This window comes from Paramacrobiotus metropolitanus, unplaced genomic scaffold, assembly GCF_019649055.1.
Source record: "Paramacrobiotus metropolitanus isolate TYO unplaced genomic scaffold, Prichtersi_v1.0 Parri_scaffold0000032, whole genome shotgun sequence".
NCBI lineage: Eukaryota > Metazoa > Tardigrada > Eutardigrada > Parachela > Macrobiotidae > Paramacrobiotus > Paramacrobiotus metropolitanus.
The window spans coordinates 1,055,448-1,073,528 of record NW_026570252.1 but is presented as its reverse complement, the minus strand read 5'-3'; the positions used below and the strand labels follow the sequence as shown (position 1 = coordinate 1,073,528).

Genomic DNA, 18,081 nt, shown 5'->3' with positions numbered 1-18,081 from the left:
CATTGTATTTTATAAATTTAAAATTGTTTATTTTCAGTATTGATTTTTCTCTATTTTTTGTTGACCTAATGCTGGAATTTCGATGCAGCAGATTGACGAAGAACGAGGCTACAATGTTCTTTGATATTTAATTTAATTTCATTTATATCATTAAGCCGTTAAATTTTATCTGTATTATTGTGTGATATCATATTTTTATTGGCGATTTATTTCTAAATTTTTTATTAATAATCTTGTGCAGAACATCTATCCCCCGGGCATCGAAAATCAAAACAAACCCCATCTAACAAACATCAACATCGCAAGAAAACAAATATCCTCTTCATGAGATTCCTCCCAAAATCATCAAAAAATCACCCGCAAAATCCGACCAAAATTCCCTAAAAAAATCCCCGTGTCCGCGGTCTTCCCACCCTCAGGCGCCGACTTTCAGGGGAATCCGGGCGAGGATGGTGCGCCGGCAGATGGGGCAGATTTCCAGCAGATCGGCGCATTTCCGGCACAGTCCCTGGTGGTGGCAGGGCTCTAATTGCACGTTGGCCGGGGCGTCGCAGCACAGCGCGCAGCTGTCGGTGGCCACCGTTAATTTCCTCTGCTCGTGCCGTTTCGGCCGCGGTAACACGACGCGCTGCTCGGGCGACAGGGAGCCGGCCTGGTTGAAGGTCTGGAAGTGCTCGTAGTCGCGGGGCGGATAGCGGAAGGGACGCTGGCCGAAATTGAATTCGCACTGCTGATCTGCAAGCGCGTGGAGATTTATTTGCATTTTTTATTTCAATTATGCTATATTATTTTCCTTTCGGATCTATTTTAATCAGTTTTATTGTTTAATTTTCTTGAGTGAAATATGGTTTGCACAAGTTTTACATGTACTGCATTTTTTATTTCATTTATTTTATATTATTTTTCTTTCCGATTTATTTTAATCAGTTTTATTTTTTAATTTTCTTGAGTGAAATATGGTTTGCACAAGCTTTTACATGTACTGCATTTTTATTTCATTTATTTTATATTATTTTTCTTTCCGATTTATTTTAATCAGTTTTATTTTTAATTTTCTTGAGTGAAATATTGTTTGCACACAAGTTTTACATGTACTGCATTTTTATTTCATTTATTTTATATTATTTTTCTTTCCGATTTATTTTAATCAGTTTTATTTTTTAATTTTCTTGAGTGAAATATGGTTTGCACAAGTTTTACATGTACTGCATTTTTTATTTCATTTATTTTATATTATTTTTCTTTCCGATTTATTTTAATCAGTTTTATTTTTTAATTTTCTTGAGTGAAATATGGTTTGCACAAGTTTTACATGTACTGCATTTTTTATTTCATTTATTTTATATTATTTTTCTTTCCGATTTATTTTAATCAGTTTTATTTTTTTAATTTTCTTGAGTGAAATATGGTTTGCACAAGTTTTACATGTACTGCATTTTTTATTTCATTTATTTTATATTATTTTTCTTTCCGATTTATTTTAATCAGTTTTATTTTTTAATTTTCTTGAGTGAAATATTGTTTGCACACAAGTTTTACATGTACTGCATTTTTTATTGCATTTATTTTATATTATTTATGTCTCGGATTTATTTTAATCATTTTTATTTTTAATTTTCTTGAGTGAAATAGTTTTTGCACAATTTTTACCAAATACTTCGCTGCTTGGTTTGCATTTGCTAATTACTGAAGCGTTTATTTTTTAAATAACACAAATGGCGAAATAGATCCTCGTCGACAATTTTATTTTTTCTCTTGAATTAAACAGTTTATTTGATTCTGCATTTTTCACTTACGTGAATAAATGATTTCGATTTTTCAATTGTTATTGTACTATTTCTGCAATATTCAAGTACGAAATTTTCATTTCTTTTTTCATAATTAAATATTATAGTATTTCAAATTTTTTACATAATTAAAAACGGTACAGAAACACACACAAAACGGTTGCAAAATGTCGATTTAATACGTACAGGTCATGAAGGAGGCGGCGGCGAAGAAGCCGTTGCGGACGCGCTTGAACATCTGCGAGTAGGGCCGCAGCGGGGAGCCGTTGAGGGAGAAGATGACCTTGTACCTGGTCAGATCCAGCAGGCAGCCCAGCACGTCGCCGGCGCGCCACGGCGGATGGAAGTGGTGGTCGCACTGCGCGCAGTGCCAGATCAGCTGCCGACACCTGTAATTTTTTAAAATTGTTTTTCATTTATCCCAATTTTTTGTGCTAATCTATTACCATTTTTTCCACTAATTTGTTCCACTTTTTTCCACTAATGTATTCTATTTTTTATTGTATTTTATCCTATATTTTTATTTTTGTATTGATTTTTATTTTTGTATTTTTATTTGTACAGATTTATTAACCAATTTCCTCAAATATTTTCTGTAATAATTCATTTCGATGTGTATTAATTATTTGACTTGGTATTTAATTCGTTTACTTCATTTCAGTTTTTTTTTATTATTTATTTTCATTTTCCATTTTACTCAAATTCTGATTTTCCCACCGTGTACATACAGGCAGTGATTTACTCGCCATCCACAGTGTCGTCGATTAAGTGTAATTTTCCCCGAAAACTGGTACGAATATGACGCAGACTATCCAGTGAAAATCGCTGCGCGATTACCTTATCCCTTGCGTTGGGTATAATTACGAAAACAAACACAAATATTACAATCTGCATTTCTTCGTTCAAGCGGAACGTTGTGGACGTCAACGCGCGATATTTCGGGCAAACTTACTCGACATTTCACGCTGATGTTGCTGTTTTCGTTTTACATACAGCTATATAACAATGGTAGAAAATTTACTCCGGATTCCCACAATCAATATTTTTAATATTATAATATTTTTCTGCGAAATATACTCTGCATTGTCGGCAATCCAATCGATATTTTCAATATTTTTCAATACAGTATTTCTACGAAATTTACTCCGCCTTTCGGCAACCGAAAGTTCTGTTTTGTAAAAACAGAAATAAAATTGTATAAATTTTCCATAATATAATTTAAAAATGTCGGCAATAATTTCGAATTTTCATAAGATAAACTTTTCGCCACTGAAAAAAAAAACGGCGAAATTCCCACAATAATTCTCCTTGGCGGCCAGATAATTCTTCCCCCATTTCCTCCTGCCCAGCTTCATTATCCGGCCACCAACGGCGCACACACCACCGCAGCCCGGCACACCGTCATTTCCCTAATCTACCCCAATTAATCCGGCGATTTATTTATACATTTCTTTTTCTTCCCCTGTCAATCGTCTTAACGAAGGGGAAATTTCCAGGCCGCGCGTATCTACTCTGATATCACCATCATCACATGCACACCGTGTCGCGAACGGCGCTGGCCTTTGCGTGTTGACGCTATGATCCGGGGGCGTCCGGGGGGATGTGCCCTTTAGCGCATGCACTCAACGACGCGCAACACTGTGTAACATATGACCAGCAGCGCCTGGATGGCCGCTTGACATTTTCCCTATTTTTAATCCGCCAGCGCACTCCACTGCGGCACTTTGTTGACGGTGCTGCTTAACCGCTTCGTGTTGACCTTTGTCAGCAGCGGCTGCATTCAGCCGGGGTTATGTCAACATTCCCTACGTTTTATCCTATTTTTCTTCTGTTTATCCTGTTTTTCTTTTTCCCTCCGATAAGCGGCAAAATTAAACGTAGCAAAAATTCCATTTTAATGAATTACAACAGACACCTGAGGAAATTACTGTAAAACAAAACATCCCGTCGTCTTGGAAAATGCATAGGCAGATATTCTAATTTATTGCTGACTGTCTACTAATTTTCTTAGGAATTTATTCATTTATCTTATTAAATTATTTCACATTTTCTTGAGAACATTGTATATTTTTCTTTACCTAATAATTTACTAACAATTTATTTGCGATCTTTTATCGGTTTTTTAATTTTAAAATAAGCTGCTTTTCATATTAATTTTTATTATTTTTTCCAGTTCCTTTAATGAATTTTAGTCTTCTTTAAACCATTTTTCTCGCCATCACCATCGATATTTAGCTAATTAACTGCACATTATATATATATATATATATATATTATTTCATCGGTTTGCTTTCGTACTAGTTTTCTTATTATTAATTTTTATTACATTTTCCACCCATTTAAATGTCGGTGAAAGAATTTTCTCTATGGCTAAATTAATTCTAGTAAATTTACAATGTGACAATTAATTTACTGATTAATTTTAAATCGATTCCTGGCAATCGTACCCGTCGTAGGCGATGGAGAACTCGTCATCCCCGATGCCGAACCCGTCATGATTGAGGAACTTGCTGTTTTTCGTCGCCCAGCCGATCTGCATGACGCCGGTGGTGATAACCGTGACCTCGTAGTACCAGATCCCGCTGTCCACCTGGAAGGTGCAGCGCACACTCTCGAAGGAGTTGCTGTCGTTGCGGGCCATCAGGCCGGCCGGGTTGAGCTTGAGATACTCGCTCATGTCCGTCTGGCTCAGCATGGCCCGCGACTCACTGTTGTCCACGAACTCGTAGCTGAACGGCCGGCCCGGCCGGACGAACACGTTGTCTGCCGGGGAAAAATGAAATTAAACAGCAATGACGCTAGTGTCACGCCGCATCAACACGGGAATGCGATACGATTTGTCGAGTCAGCAGTACAGCGACGCGCCGGGCGACTCGCGTGAGATACATTGTGCAAATATTTTGAGAAAATTCCCGGAAACGCTCGGCCTTCATGCCCGTCACCATAACACTGGATAACTGAATACTTTTCAAATGGAGCAAATAAATAAAACTAAACTACTCCAATAAATTCGTAAAGAAATATCACTCATAAATTCGTAATAATTGTTTTCGTATACATATTTTTCATAATTTTTTTAACTGTGGTTATTTTAGAATTTATTTACCACTTATTCTCCATACATTTTTCAAATATCGATACGGTAAATTTATATAAATAAATTTGAATTTCGACTTATAAACTTAAAAAAATATAAATTTATAATTTTGTTCAGAACTGGTGCCCATAAATAAGCATAACTGCCAACAAATTATCAGCTTTTTCATTAATGTTTCCTGAAATTACTTTTTCCACATCTTTTGCATTTCATTATTTAAACATTTATTTCCAGTTTTTGTATCTATTTTATTTTTATTTCTATTATTTTTTAATTCCGTACGTCGAAATTTATTTCCAGTGTTTTCTATTTTATTTTATTTTTATATTAAATCACCACTCACGATTTTTCAAATTAATTTGAAAAAAAATACCTTTAAAAAATCGATACAATAAATGCGGCGAAACAGGGTCTTACCGAGTGTCCATTGAGCACAGAACTGAATTTGGCATTTGGTGGCGTTGTCCTTGTGGGACAGGCGCTCCAGCCTGAGAAGCGGATGCGTGTCGTCGTCAAAGTCCTTGAGACGGGTGAGGATGAGCCGCTTGTTCTCGCCGGTCAGCGCCAGCTTCTCCAGCGCGATGATGGCGAACAGCACCACCTGCGGATGCGTCTCCTCAAAATCCAGATTACACAGTAAATACTCCAGCACCGCCTCGCTCAGCATCGACGCCGCAATCTGCCCCGGCAGTTTCGCCGCGAAACACCCGATCATCAGGCCTACATCACGCCCATCGGGAAATTAACTTATTGCTTCGTTAAATAATAAATGATTAATTATTCATTCACAGGTTTCTTATTCTTGGGAACACACATATTCCTGAATTTTATCTCCTAAAATTCCTGCTTTTTTGGAATAATTAATTATCATTAGTTCATCTTAATTATTGTTATTTATTACCTTAATTAATTACTACTATTTTTTATTTTACCATGAAATAAAAATAGTAAAAAAATGCCAAATTACCGCAAATGTTTTCGCAAGTTATGGCGTTCAATAAAAGCTTATGCGTCCATAGTTGCTACCTGTATTGCCATCGGACTACGATATTTCTTACTTTGCTTATTAACACACCGCGTTCTTAAATTACAAAAAATTCACCACTAAAATACCAAACTCTCAAAAAATGTCTACTTAAATGAAAAATTCTTTTTTTTTCACAGAAACATTACTTCTAACAATTACTTTCGTGAATGCCACTTTTCAAAATTTTATCATTTATATAGAACCGTTCAAAAATAAGCACAGTTTAGTACCAAAACAAATCTTAATACCGTTCCATATTGGCTGAATTATTTTTTTTAAAAAACAGACATTTCTCCAATCATGCGAATTATTTTCCATGTAATCCGTTACACGAATTATTTTCTATTCATTTTTTTCCTAAGCGCAAAACCGATGTATAGTCTACAGACTGCAGAAAATTAATTTCGCTGAATCACGCCTGTCATCATCCCGGCAACACTACACCGGGCCTTTTCTTCCCCATTTTAATCCCCATCCCTCGGCCGTTTTTGCCCTGATTTTAATCCCCGATATTGTCCTCGCCGGGCCGGATCAATCTCCCCGTCCTGCCTTACGTAATATCGAATAACACCATTCACTCGCGCAGCCTTCAGGGATCAACACAATGCATCAAAAGAGCCTTTTTCCCGGCTTTTCTCCCATTTCTCCCGATGATGCCTGGGGAGCGGTGTTGAATCAGCGCACCGAATGACCTTGGTGGCCCCCCTGCCGCCCCCGCGCCCCGACTACCTGGACCGTTGTGTTCTAAGCCAACACAATCACGGAACATTTCCCCGGCCATTTTGACATTTTAACGAGATATTCGCGCGCATCGCCCACGCGGCGCCGCTGCCTACACGTGTTGCGACAGGCCACTCGGCGTTATATTCATCTCTATGCCTTTTCCGGCTGCTTTTCGCTACTCGGTCAAAATTCAAAACTATCTCTAATTACCGGCAAGAACTAATGACTCTGCTGGCCTGTTTTCAAATTACCAAAAATTCATTATACAACAATTTTTCAAATAAAATGATGTCGCGGTCAATCAGCCCTGAAATTTGCAAAAAAATGTTATAAAATTAAATCCAGTAAAATACAAACATTAAACGCTTATTAGCGAAAAACAGATCCCGGTGAATATAAATATCAACATTATTTTTAGGTCATAAAAGATTTTAACAGCAAATGAAAATTACAAAGAAAACAAATTATTCGAAAACTACGTGTACTTCAAACAAATCAAAAATTTGCGAAAACTGTCATCGCCGAAAACATTTTATTAATTCCGCTATCAAATGCGTCTATGATACTTTGTAAAAACAAATCTCTTGTTCTGATTTACATTTGAATTTTTCTTCAGACTGCAACCAACATAAATTCGTATTAATTTATCCGTTAATTTTTCAGTATTTTCAATATACAAACAAATATCTAAATCTTTCCTAAGCCTGCCATGATTATCGATCCGCACTTACATATTTTTCAATTGGTCTTTATTCTCGACTTAAGGTCAGCCTAAAATGGCCGCTTCTGCCCTCAAGAAAAAGGGAAACAACCTTCTTAATTTACCAGCATTTAACCTGTCTGGAAAATATTTTTTATTCATTTTATTTTCATTTTATATCTGAATTTTTCCTAAATTTTTAATGATTTATCGATCCGTATTTATTTATCAATTTATTTTTACCCGCGAATTTTAAGGTCAGCGTATAAATCGCCGCTTCTGCCCTCGAAAAAAAAGGAAACAACCCTCCTAATTTCCCTGCATTTAACCTGTTTGGCCACTGCAACAGGAAACCCGGGCACTCTATTCATTAACCCGCATAAACCCGGATTATGCACTCTGGCATGATGCGATATGTCGGGATCATCCTAATCGCTCCTCAATTAGCTCCCAACAACATTCATCCCGACTGGAGGGTTGCGTGACACCAGGACCCAGCACGCAGCCTGACGCTAATTTCCCCCGTCACAACGGGTTACAAAGCGCATCGATCACGGCGCCGACTAATCGCAGTTCGCCGTGCCGTACCCAAAAAACGGCTTATCAATCCGCCGGGTGAAACATGTCCATTAGGCCGCTGATCCGTTAAAACACGGAACTGGCGTGTTTGTGCATTCAAGTGCTTGTCTCTCTTCAACATTAAAAATTTTCCCGCTTTTCTACTCACAATCAAGTATGTTCTGATTTTTCCCCTTGACCTTTTAATCAACAATTAAATCAAACGCCCTCTGCTTAAAAAAACTGGCAAAAATTTGCATGGTTTTCCTCGAGAAACAAATGACATTTACTGGTCATAGTTAGAAAAATATCCAATAATAAAATAATTTCCGATACCCACGGATATTTCTGTATTATTCAAACTTTAAAAGTTAATGTCAATTTTTAAAATAAAAAAACATGCAAATTTTCCTCTTCAAATTTGAAGAAGATTTCCGAAATTCGATGTTCCTTCGAATTTTAAAAAATAACGAACATTATAAACGTGAATTCAATAAAAAATATAAAACATTTTCCACACGGGATTCCGGCAAAATTTATTTAAACCGATATCACTCGTAAAAAAAAAGACTAAGTAAACACCAGCTACAATTTTCCAAACAAAACGGCTATAATTTTTTTTAATATTTGTAACACGAGTTTTTTGTTTGCTTAAGCTCCGAAAAAAACCAGCCGCAATCTTTTAACAAATAAATAGCTGATTTAATTTAATTCCGTAAAATACTAAATAGATTTATTTTAGTTAGTGAGGTCTAAATTAATAAAAATTTATTAGTAAATTTGTTTTTTACTAATAGTCAGAAAAAACTGGCCGCAATTGTTTTTAAATAAATAGCCACAATTTTTTAATAACATAATTTTCAATTTTGACGACTTAATAACCTATTCTTCGAGACTTACAGATATTGCGGTGCTTGGCGGGATGCTGGCGGCCGGCGAGGGCGATATGGCGGTTCAATCTAAGATGCATAAGGAAGTTGCTGATGTCCTGCTTACTGGGCAGCGGACAGTTGTCCACAATCAGCTCGGCGACGGCCGGCCCCAGGGCGTCCTCCAGCGGCACACTGTTGACCAGCGCCTGCATGATGGTCAGCCAGCCGCTCTCCGTCCCGGCCACCTCGTGGATGCGGTACAGCACTTCCGGCGGCTCCTGGTCACTGCACACACACAACAACATCTTGTCCTGTCATTTCACAGCATTTTTCCGGTGACAACACACCCGTGCAACTAATTCCAGTAATTTTGCGGTGAATTTAATAGAATTTGACGACGCACAGGAAGAAAATGATGGTACGTTGTATGCAAACGTATCCGTGTTTTTGTTGCGGTTTGTACGCGGTCGCTACAATTATCTATCAGTAAATTGTAAGATTTTAAAAACACCGCAATTTTCCGATTAACTAATTATAGGTCATTCAGCCAGCCACGCAGATTACAGTTCCGTATTGCGTAACGTGCAATCAACAAATTAAGGAACAGCTCCCCTTGATTTTCTTCCCAGAAACGTAAATATGAAAACAAACAAACTGCTAGTCAAAATAATAACACCGGCACAGGCTGTAAAAAATGATAACTAAATTATATAAACTTAAAAATAAAACTCTACTTTTTTAGACCAACTGAATGTTTTTATAAAAAAATGTACTTCTGATTGTAGGTGAATTTGTTTAGATTTAATATGGTCATACATCATATTTCTTAGAAAATATTTATTGCACAATGTGCGCTAAATAAATTTTTAAAACATCCAATTCTAATTTATGAAAGTTTACGTTTTCGCTATAAATAAACAGCAAGCGATGGGCAATTACACCAGTATTTTATTCAATTTAATTCAATTTTAACTGGTCATATTTATATTTAAAATCGAGTAATGCCTGCTTTGTGCGGCTAACAAATTTAAAAAATGATTTTTAAAAATATCCACTTTCTCGGTTTATAGAAGTTTTTATTAAAAATAAATAAAAGTTGATGGACGATCATAGCATGATTTTATTAGATTAAATTAAATTTAATTGGTCCTAATTAAGCTCAATAATTTCCCTTGTGTAAGGTTATCGGACTAGTAGCTACAATTATTAATAAAATTATTTCTCCTCGAATTTGACACCGACGATCGTCGACACTCATGCCATGTGATATCCCTGTTGCCAGCGAAAACCATCCGGATGCACGTTCAACCCGATGGAAAAAACATTTCCCGCCACCACGGCAGGTGCAGCGCCGCTTTTTCCTGTCTCTCCCTTGTTTCTTCCCGGCTCATCTTTCGCCCAATTACACGCTTCCCTAACCGGATTCGCGCGGGAGATTTTTTTTCCAATTTAATTAATAAAATATCTCCACTTTCCTTGTTACATTATTATGTGCGGGAGGATATAAAAAAATTCCAAGCACAGACAATGACGCAGGTCGGCGTATGAATTGACCAGCGGGAAAAAACCTGCAGTCGGTACAACGCAGTGCGCGATGTCTTGTAAAAGAAGCGGCACAAACTGACGTCAATGTCATATGCATGCATGCACACATATATTTCCCATTAATCTAATCATTCTCCATGCCCGTCAGATGCGGTTAATGTCACATAATTAACTTATCACATAACGGTAATTATTCATGCATTTTTCGACAACATTTTTCTCCTATTCCTCGCTGTTTTCCGAAACAGGAGAAGCTGGTCTCCGTGATAATATTTTTCAAGAAATATTTTCCGAAATTAAAATTATCTACTTCCGTTGTTTCAAATTTTTTAAATATTTTTCTCAAAAATTCCTTCATTATTTTCAAAATCATATTTTTTGTGGATATTTTTCAAAAATTTCCTGATTATTTAAAAACAGGAGAAGCCATCCTTACGAAAATATTTTCCGTAATTTATACACTATTATTTACATTCTATAATATTTTCTTAACAATTTTTTCGAAAATTTCCCAGTTATTTTGGGAAGAAGGAGAAGTTCGAAAACAACTCTCCAGTCGAAAATAAAACTTTACGATCTACATGTACAGCATAGGACCAAAAAGACGCAGAACCCCAATTCCCGGAGAACAATTTCCTGTGAACTATTTTTCGAAAGTTTCAATTTGGTATTTTACCTGTTATATGCGATATATCCGTGACAATATTTTTCGAATATTCCCCAGTCATTTGAAAACGTGGACAAACAGTCCTAAAGGTCAATATTTTCCACAAACATTTTTCCAAATTGATATTCCATAATATTTTATCCGTTATATATACTTTTATAGCTTTTTCGTGACATTATTATTTGAAAATTCCCTTATTATTCCCGGAAACCTAAGAAACAGCAGAAGCCATCCTGAACGACATTATTTTCCGCAAATATTTTTCAAAAATTTCTTGATCACTTTCAAAAACAGGAGAAACATTCCTGAAGGACAATATTCACCAAAAACATTAAAACAATTTTGAAATTTATATTCTACTATTTTATCAGCTGGATGTTCTATTTTCGTGATAATATTATTCTAAAATTCCCTGAATATTCCCAGAAACAAGGGAAGCCATCCTGAACGACATTATTTTCCGCAAATATTTTTCAAAAATTTCTTGATCACTTTCAAAAACAGGAGAAACATTCCTGAAGGACAATATTCACCAAAAACATTAAAACAATTTTGAAATTTATATTCTACTATTTTATCAGCTGGATGTTCTATTTTCGTGATAATATTATTCTAAAATTCCCTGAATATTCCCAGAAACAAGGGAAGCCATCCTGAACGACATTATTTTCCGCAAATAGTTTTCAAAAATTTCTTGATCACTTTCAAAAACAGGAGAAACATTCCTGAAGGACAATATTCACCAAAAACATTAAAACAATTTTCGAAATTTATATTCTACTATTTTATCAGCTGGATGTTCTATTTTCGTGATAATATTATTCGAAAATTCCCTGAATATTCCCAGAAACAAGGGAAGCCATCCTGAACGACATTATCTGCCGCAAATATTTTTCGAAAATTTCCCGATCGTTTTCCTGAAGGACAACAATGTCCATGTTCTCTGCAAAATTTTTTTGCAATTTTTATTCCATTACTTTATCTGTTATATATGTACTATTTTCGTGATAATATTATTCGGAAATTCCCTGATTATTCCCAGAAACAGGAGAAGCCATCCTGAACGAACGACACCATTTTCCGCAAATATTTCTCGCCCATGCCCTGATTATTTTTAGCTATAGAGAAGCCATCGTTAGCGATTGCCGACTCGACCGGCGATTGATACACGCTAACAATGCGTGTTTATCAGAAAACGACGAAAACGAAAATTATCCCAGCCACGGCACACCAAATCCCCGGCAGCGCTCGCGCGGCCCAGCGTTGTCCCCAACCCGCAAAAATATTTACGCACTCCTGCCTCCCGACAACGGGACTGAACCAGGCTGATGCGCTGCCAGCACTTGTCTCGCTAAGCCGTTCATTGTCAATGTCAGAACCGCATTGTTCGCGCTCGGCGCTATCGGGCACCGCGTGTGTGCTTGAATAATTAAAATCACACACAAAAAAGCCACGGCTTTTGGACTTTTGTGAGGAGAGTACACGACAAGCCCCAATTAAGCCGGCATCGCGGAAACGTTTTTCAGAGCCAGCCGACCCGAAAACCAATCAAGCGGAAACTACGCACGTTTGCTAAATACTTTTTAAAAAAATAATAAAAACTGTAAAAGAAATAATAATAAAAATAAAAAATTTTACGGAAATGAACAATGTTATATAAAAATTGTAGTTAAATTACACAAATTTTGCTGAATTACTACTTTTACAAGGAGATACGAAATTCTACAGACTGGCGTTTAACTGACATTGCTGACATTGAGTACTAATCATTGCTGATTGTCTAGCATTCGTTAAAAAAATTTTTTTTAAAAAATCAGCAAATATTAAAGATGAAAATTCTGCAAAATTTCGTTGCCAGTCATTACAATGTACTTGTTAATGAAAAACCGGAAACAGTGTTTCACCAATAATAAAAATTAAAATTCGGAAAAATAAACCCTACCTGTCACCGTAACGTATTTTTTTAAGAATAATAACGGCGCTACAAATGTGCCAGATTGACCTAACCGGTCACTGTAATGAATTTTATGAAAAAGAATAAAAATCGCCCCGAAAATAAAGAAGATGAAAATTAAATAAAAAAGAGAATTCAGGCGAAAAATATAAAATAAAAAAGATAACACAATGCTGCTGCAAACGACTATCCTGCGATTTCGTTAATCGTTGCACTTCTGCTTGTTGACAGAACCCTGCAGGCACCGGCTCTAATCCACGCCCTTTCTTCAAGTAAACCATTAAAACCAGTCCAGTAATTTTCACCGAAACACAACCCAACAAACACTGGAATATCTTTCCAACCATAAATTACGATATTATTATTCCTCTCGAAAAACTTCCGTAATAATTAGCCGTGCAACGCTCACAGCGACACTTCCGGTCGCTAATTACACGGCTAATGGACACCCTCCAGAAACGGTGTAACCCAATCCCTAAACAATTCACCGTTCGAACGCAACAATTGGCCAATTGACCGTTCGCCTCACACAACAATTCACCGAAAATCAACCGTCTAATAATTTCTTGTACAGGGAAGATGGGGAGAAAAGTAGCCCCATTCCCGAAAATCCTCATCCTGACCTATACCACCTGATCCCGCGCGCGCGCGCGCTCTTCCCCGAAGCACCATTATTAGCATTTCCGGCGTTTTCGCGTGCCGCTTGACGTCAAAGTGCAGCGCGGATTTTAATGGGGGAATATTAAATATTTTATCATTTTCACGATGCTGATGGGTTATTTAACGAGGACGGCTATTCGCGGCGAAAATCTTTTATTAAATATTGTTTTTCTTTAATATCCGTTGAGTACGGTTACATCATGTGAAAACACCCAGTGGAATTAATTTAAGCCGGCTGCGTGTTCGTTCAATCAACTAGCGAGATTACAGCTCTTTTTATGGTGAAAAAATCTACGAAGAATTTTTCATTCTTTCCATTTTCCGGGGAAGCTCAAGGTCAAGCGCGAATGAAATAACATTCTCGCTATTATTCTTCAAATTTTCTGTTCTGTTAATTTTACTAATCTTCAAATACTGAAAATCCATTCCCAGTGATTGCAGTGAACGATAAAAAAATTATACAGAAAATGCTTAAATAAATTCATCAAACGCTGAATCACACTAAATTCCCAGCCACACATTCCAAATTAATTTCCAGTCCGTTTACGGTAACTGCCAGAATAATTCCAACGTTGAAACGTAAAGGAAACGAAACCACTATCCTATTAATTTCCTTTGCACAATTTAATTCCTAATATCAAAATACTGAAAACTATTCACAACCTTGAATATCCTTGGAAAATATCGTAATTTACGATAGAAAAACACATTTTTTCTGCATTTAATATTTCCAACTTGAACTGCTAAGGCACTGCGTACTCATCATGTCATCGAACTTACCAATAAAATAAAATTAGCGTAAATATTTTATCAGATTTCACGTTAATACGAATTTATTCAAATAATTTAAAATAAAGAATAACTGATTCAGCAATTTAAAATAAAAAAAATCAATAAAATTATCAAATAACCTATTGCCGCGAAATAATTGTAAAAAATAAGAAAATCCTGGCACAACGTATCTAATTATAAAATATTAAAACAATCTTCACCTCTGTGAAAGTTCATCAAAAAAGCAATGACACCGTTAAACGAAAAAAAGCATAAAACTCATGATTATTGATTTAACTCGGTGAACAAATAGAGCAGTGTGTAAATTGGCAAAAATCGCGTGATCCCAACTTACTTATCGACCAGGGTGCGGATGACGCGCAGGGCCTCCAGGACCATGGCATCCTCGGACACATGGCGCGTCCGCGAAGCCAACAGGCCCAGGATCATCCAGGGATGGCTCTCCGTCGTGCTGGACCGTCGGCGTTCTCCGTCCTCCTCCAGGGAGTCCCGCGAGGCCGTTCCCCCCACCAGCCCGTTCCCCGTCAGCCCGGGCGGAGCGCAGGCGTCGCGGCGGCGCTGCCGGATACGCGGCATACGCAGACACGCGTTCCCCATCACACCAGGAATTTTCAATCCCGAACAGACCCAAAAAAATCACCAAAACAGAGAAAAAAGATCAACACTAGTTAACGTGTCCCTGTACACTATCGGTAAAACAGTGCATGGGGTACGGATAAACAACGGCATGCGCCGTGATTACGCGAGACATGGGGCTTCTGGCATGGTTGGTGGGAGCAGGCGCTCCTTGATTAATGGATAAAAAGTGTCAAAGGATGGAGAAATGAGCGGTCTCGATGGCAGGCGGCGAGTGAGGTGCAGAGGGAGATGGTGGAAATCACGGGAGAGCGGGAATGAACGTGAGATGCACTGCTGGATCGATGCAGCGTCGCACTTCACACACGCCTCGGCGCTCTTTGCCTGCCCTGCTGTATAACAGAATAAACGGCCGCCGTTTCCACCAATACGGGAAGATAGTGGATGGATCAATACAGGAGGATGGCCGGGAATAAGGTGCGTACGACCGGGGAAGCAGGATAAGAGAGCGGAACGCTCGTAATCACGGAAGACGAGGAGCTGAAAAAACAGGCTTAAACACGTTAAGACGTGAATGAGCTGTGCATTTATCAGCTGATGAGGGGCGGTCGCACTGTATACAGGAAGTGGCAATATTCTTCAACTTATAAAAATGCAGATAAAATTCACAATGGCATTGGAAATCCGGGAAGAGTTTTGGGAAAATAAATGCACAATGTGACAATGGAAATTTACTGGGAATCCGAAAATCAAAAATGAAAACAGTGCAGGGATGACGGTACGAGTTGTACGATACAACTCTGTACTACGTCACCACAGGTGTGCAGAGCCAGCCAGGTGGATATGTGGCCAGCGTGGTGTTGTGTTCTTTTAGTGTGTGAATATGCACAGTCTCGACTGGCATATTTTTCTCTTCCCTTTTGTGCCCTTTCCTCCGCAATGTATTGCATTCACTTATGAATAAAATTCCCATTTTATTCACGTGTGTTGTCTCATATTCATTCGTCATCCGGGATACGAGGATAAACCGTATTCCCATATAGCAGATCTGTGAAAGATCTCGTCTCTAGAAGAGCCTCGATCTGTGCTGTTTACAGCGCAGACTAGAATCATATCTTTGATCCCATACCTTGACGGACTGGATACCATTTCCGTTCTGGAACACGTGATAACATGGAGGAAACTATGTTTATGTACGCTGATCGACCAAACCCTCGTCAACCGTCAACTGCTACTGGCGCTACGACGCGCCAGCAGACAAAGAAATTGGGAGCTGCTAAAAGTCGAAAAACGACGATAAGACTGAGGAATCGTCCAGTGATGACGACACATCATCGCAGACGACTGCGAGGAGAATTTTCCTAGGACGAAAGCACCCAGCAGACAACATGGAAATTCCACCGGAATTCCCGCTGGGAGACGGCAGCGATAACGAACGAGGAGATTCTCCCTGGAATGGAGATCAACTCGACACGACTATGATCGAGGCGAATGAAGACAATCTGAAAGACATCATTGAAAATGTTGAAAACGAAATACCGATAATCGGCGAAGAAAACCATAAAACAAAAAAACCGGAAAAAGAGCTGGACGAACCAGCAACGGAAAAATCAGCGATGGAAGATTCACAAAATACAACCACCGATACTCACGAAGAGGAAGCCATGGACAAAGAAGCCGCCGATATGACTGAAGCGGAATTACGAGACGCATTTTACCAAGTCGTCCAACGAAATACGCACCTCCGAGGAGAACTGTCCCAATTAAATGAACATTACGAAGAGACGTTGGAACGCCTTGAAGAACTGGAGAAAAATCATGAAGCCATGGAAACAGAGTTTGACGAAAAACATAAGGAGAACGCGAATAACGAACAAAAGAATAAAACATTAACTGCTGAAAATGAACGTTATAAGAAAGTCATTTTCAAAATGGACCAGCTACGAAAGCTGGATAAAAGCAAACACGTAGCCGAAATGGAAAAATTACGCAAAGAATTCGCTAAATCGTTGAAGGAAAAACGTCACGAAGACGCGAAGGCACCGGCCAAACAGGTCAAAACAACGGAAAAATTTGGATATTTTAAAATGGAGCGCCGTGACGCGGTTGGCAGAAAATCACCTTTCGAGAAGCCACGTGAAACGCGAGAGGTTTTGTACACCAGAGATCAAGTGGATCAGACAGTGGAGAACGCGCAGTATACCGCTTACGAGCAAGGATATCAGGAGGCAGTGGAACAAATGCAGGAAGAAAATTTCCGCTTAAATGCAACAATTCGAGATCTGACGAACAGATCGTTGCAAGCCCGTTCCACAGCACCTCCACCTCCCCCAAGACGCCCACCACCTGTCAACACAGCACCAGTTACAGTTCCTTTACCACCGGGAACGATGCCCGTTAAGGACGTTACGGAATTAATTAAAGCGGCGCGCGCCCCGATTCCAATTACGAAATATAATGGAAACCGGGAGGAGTTTGACAGTTTTATTATAAAGTTTCGCCGTGCTGTAGTGCAAAATGCCTGGGATGAAGCCACAGCTGTAACGCAGCTAGGAGCGGCATTGACCGGCGAGGCACAGCAGTGGTATAATCTGACGATCAGATCGCAGCCACACCTGGATAATATTGAAGCCTGGTTAACGCTCTTGACTGAGCGCTTTACTGATAAGAATCGGGCTACGACAGCCTTGAATGAGCTGACAACACGTGTCTGGCAAGCCGGAAAAGAAGACATTGACACCTATTATCAGAAAATGGTATCTTTACGCGATATGGCCGGTATGATCGGATCGGATAAACAACTCTGCACATTCCTTACGAAAGGAATAAGGGATTATCCGCAACTACATGGCCTTGAAAATTAAAGATCCGAAAACGCCAACGGAATGGCTTTCGTATGTCAGAAGTATTATTTCGGACGATCCGAAATATGTAAACGGAACTGACAAAAAGACTGCAACAGTTAGTTTGGTAACCGTCGACGGAGAAAGCTACGCCGTAATTAACGCAGCAACAGCTGACGACAAAGAGGAACCGTGGAAAACGGTTACGAGAAAAAAGTGGAAGAATGGCAACGGAGGAAGCCCAAACGGTGACGACAGCCGTAAATCCCCCACGCCATCA

At 38.5% G+C, this 18,081-nt stretch overlaps 2 protein-coding genes across 2 annotated transcripts; one reads left to right on the top strand and one right to left on the bottom strand.

The window, feature by feature from the left end:
• Window positions 1-83: 83 nt before the first annotated feature.
• On the bottom strand, window positions 84-15,890 carry LOC129588864 (RING finger and SPRY domain-containing protein 1-like). The gene is made up of 6 exons (XM_055483267.1): window positions 14,717-15,890; window positions 8,793-9,049; window positions 5,302-5,604; window positions 4,235-4,550; window positions 1,974-2,176; window positions 84-735 (listed from the first exon to the last, which is right to left on the bottom strand). The coding sequence occupies exons 1-6, from the start codon at window positions 14,977-14,979 to the stop codon at window positions 416-418; spliced, it is 1,662 nt and encodes a 553-aa protein (XP_055339242.1). The 5' UTR covers window positions 14,980-15,890; the 3' UTR covers window positions 84-415.
• A 936-nt stretch (window positions 15,891-16,826) lies between these two features.
• On the top strand, window positions 16,827-17,822 carry LOC129588905 (uncharacterized). Its single transcript, XM_055483323.1, has one exon. The coding sequence runs from the start codon at window positions 16,890-16,892 to the stop codon at window positions 17,820-17,822; it is 933 nt and encodes a 310-aa protein (XP_055339298.1). The 5' UTR covers window positions 16,827-16,889.
• Window positions 17,823-18,081: the final 259 nt, after the last annotated feature.

Bases quoted from the DNA above. Each gene is read 5' to 3' on its own strand.
- LOC129588905 (XM_055483323.1), top strand. From the start codon at position 16,890: ATGGACCAGCTACGAAAGCTGGATAAAAGCAAACACGTAGCCGAAATG.
- LOC129588864 (XM_055483267.1), bottom strand. From the start codon at position 14,979: ATGGGGAACGCGTGTCTGCGTATGCCGCGTATCCGGCAGCGCCGCCGC. The intron at 9,050-14,716 runs GTAAGTTGGGAT...GTGTGTGTGCAG, and splicing joins ATCCGCACCCTGGTCGATAA to TGACCAGGAGCCGCCGGAAG. The intron at 4,551-5,301 runs GTAAGACCCTGT...TTTCCCCGGCAG, and splicing joins CTGTGCTCAATGGACACTCG to ACAACGTGTTCGTCCGGCCG.